Source organism: Brassica oleracea, chromosome C2, assembly GCF_000695525.1.
Source record: "Brassica oleracea var. oleracea cultivar TO1000 chromosome C2, BOL, whole genome shotgun sequence".
Lineage (NCBI taxonomy): Eukaryota > Viridiplantae > Streptophyta > Magnoliopsida > Brassicales > Brassicaceae > Brassica > Brassica oleracea.
This window is the reverse complement of record NC_027749.1, coordinates 15,075,659-15,077,313: the sequence shown is the minus strand read 5'-3', so window position 1 is coordinate 15,077,313 and position 1,655 is coordinate 15,075,659. Positions and strand designations below refer to the sequence as shown.

Here is a 1,655-nt window from a genome sequence, read left to right as displayed (position 1 = left end):
TAAGGTTCTTGTCAATGAACTTAATATCTACATTCACTGAGTTCTTCCACATCAAAGCAAGTCCTCCACTATAACCTCTCGGAGCAACCGTTACTATTCTGTCATAACCCAGCCAAACACGCAAATATTCCAACACGTCTCTCTGATTTTTAGTCTCCATTAAAAATAGAACATCAGGGAAATGCTCCTTCCGGAGTTCCCTCAGTCTGGGAATCACCAAATCCTGTGCACGGCCCAGGCCTTGGCAATTCCAACTAAGCAACGCCATTTAAATATTGGACGGTCCCTCACTTGGGACCACCTCTGGTTTCTTTAACCAAGCAGAATGTTGAGATGTCTCCACATCATCCTTTGCCTTCCTCTTTCCATCACCAGCTTTTTCCTCCATCACTTGCTTCCCTTCCACTTTGGAAGCATTCTTTTTGTTCTTTGCTTGCACCTTTCTCTTGTAAGTTCCAGGTCTCTTCCTCGGTGTGGAGCTTTTCATTTTGGTCCCGGAAGAGCTTATGTCAGAGACACAAAGCCCATAACCCGTAAAACCTCCATGAAAAACAAATTCAGTTGAACCCGAGACTTAAAAATTCCTTGGATCATAAGCCAATGAGAACTCCTTGGGTAGAGAGCAAGTAGACATCTCCGCTTGGATCGCTCCAGCCATGAGCTTTCCTCCTAGCCTAGCCTTGACTGATCGACCTTCCTGTTCTTGGTGTTAGAAGTCAAAAACCTAACCTTTTTGTTTATCCAGCTTGGTAGTGACGATATGAGCTGGTTCTAGTCTCAGAAACGTCTTCTGGCCCAGTGGATCATTCTCCAAATCCATCAAAGATCTCTTGATTCTTTCCTTGCGAGCTACCTTCTCAGGACCCTCTACCACTGTAAGATACTGCCTCATCCCTTCAAGAATTTCGGGGGCAATTTTCTCTCTACTAGTACCTAGCAAAGTTCCCACCTGTGACTCTGCTACCACTCCAAATAGCGGGTCATCCTCAAGAATCTTTTTCTCAGCCCTTTTCATATCCCCTGTCGACACTACAGCCGCCTCTGCCTTCTTCGCGTTCTGCATTCTCAGGATAGGACACACTTCACGCTCGTGCGTTAGCCTTTGCAGGGATAACAACGCTTCTGAATCCTTTCATAATCATAGAGTGTGTTCACCGAACCACCACCCGGCAAGTTGACTGTTTTCGACCGTCGAAGTGCTTTGGCTATGTCGAAAAGAACCTGGACTCTGACATAATCATTAATCTGCGGTTTGTCTAGGTCAAAAGCTACCACAATCACCTGACCTGCAAACTCTCCCAGCGCCATTAGAGCTTTCATTGTGTAGTGGTTGACGGGTACATTGCGCATCTGGACCCAGAGCGTGAGTTATTGTAGATAAGTCGGTGGTTGATTCTCGACCCATCTCTCCACTGCGATCGACCAGTACTCAAAGGTATGAGCACCTCGATTCAGGATCTCCTCCAGATCTTGTTCATATTTAAAAATGAACTGAAATCTCTCTTTCGAGAGAGCAACTCCTCTTACTATGTCATAGAGCTGCCACTTCCTCGGCATCTCACGGATTAGGTCTGCCATTTTTTTGGTATTGGGGGTTGAGTAGACGACCGGCGAGGCTGAGCTCGTTACGCTTTGTTGACCGAAACTCAGGTAGA

General features: G+C 46.2%; 1 protein-coding gene across 1 annotated transcript; it reads right to left on the bottom strand.

Annotated features, from left to right (window-relative positions):
- Positions 1 to 268: 268 nt before the first annotated feature.
- On the bottom strand, positions 269 to 1,320 carry LOC106323538. The gene is made up of 3 exons (XM_013761643.1): positions 1,222 to 1,320; positions 730 to 1,129; positions 269 to 540 (listed from the first exon to the last, which is right to left on the bottom strand). The coding sequence occupies exons 1-3, from the start codon at positions 1,318 to 1,320 to the stop codon at positions 269 to 271; spliced, it is 771 nt and encodes a 256-aa protein (XP_013617097.1).
- Between the last annotated feature and the right edge of the window lie 335 nt (positions 1,321 to 1,655).

Bases quoted from the DNA above. Each gene is read 5' to 3' on its own strand.
- LOC106323538 (XM_013761643.1), bottom strand. From the start codon at position 1,320: ATGAAAGCTCTAATGGCGCTGGGAGAGTTTGCAGGTCAGGTGATTGTG. The intron at 1,130-1,221 runs GTTCTTTTCGAC...TGATTATGAAAG, and splicing joins ATGATTATGTCAGAGTCCAG to GATTCAGAAGCGTTGTTATC. The intron at 541-729 runs GTTAGGTTTTTG...TTTTTCATGGAG, and splicing joins CAAGCTGGATAAACAAAAAG to GTTTTACGGGTTATGGGCTT.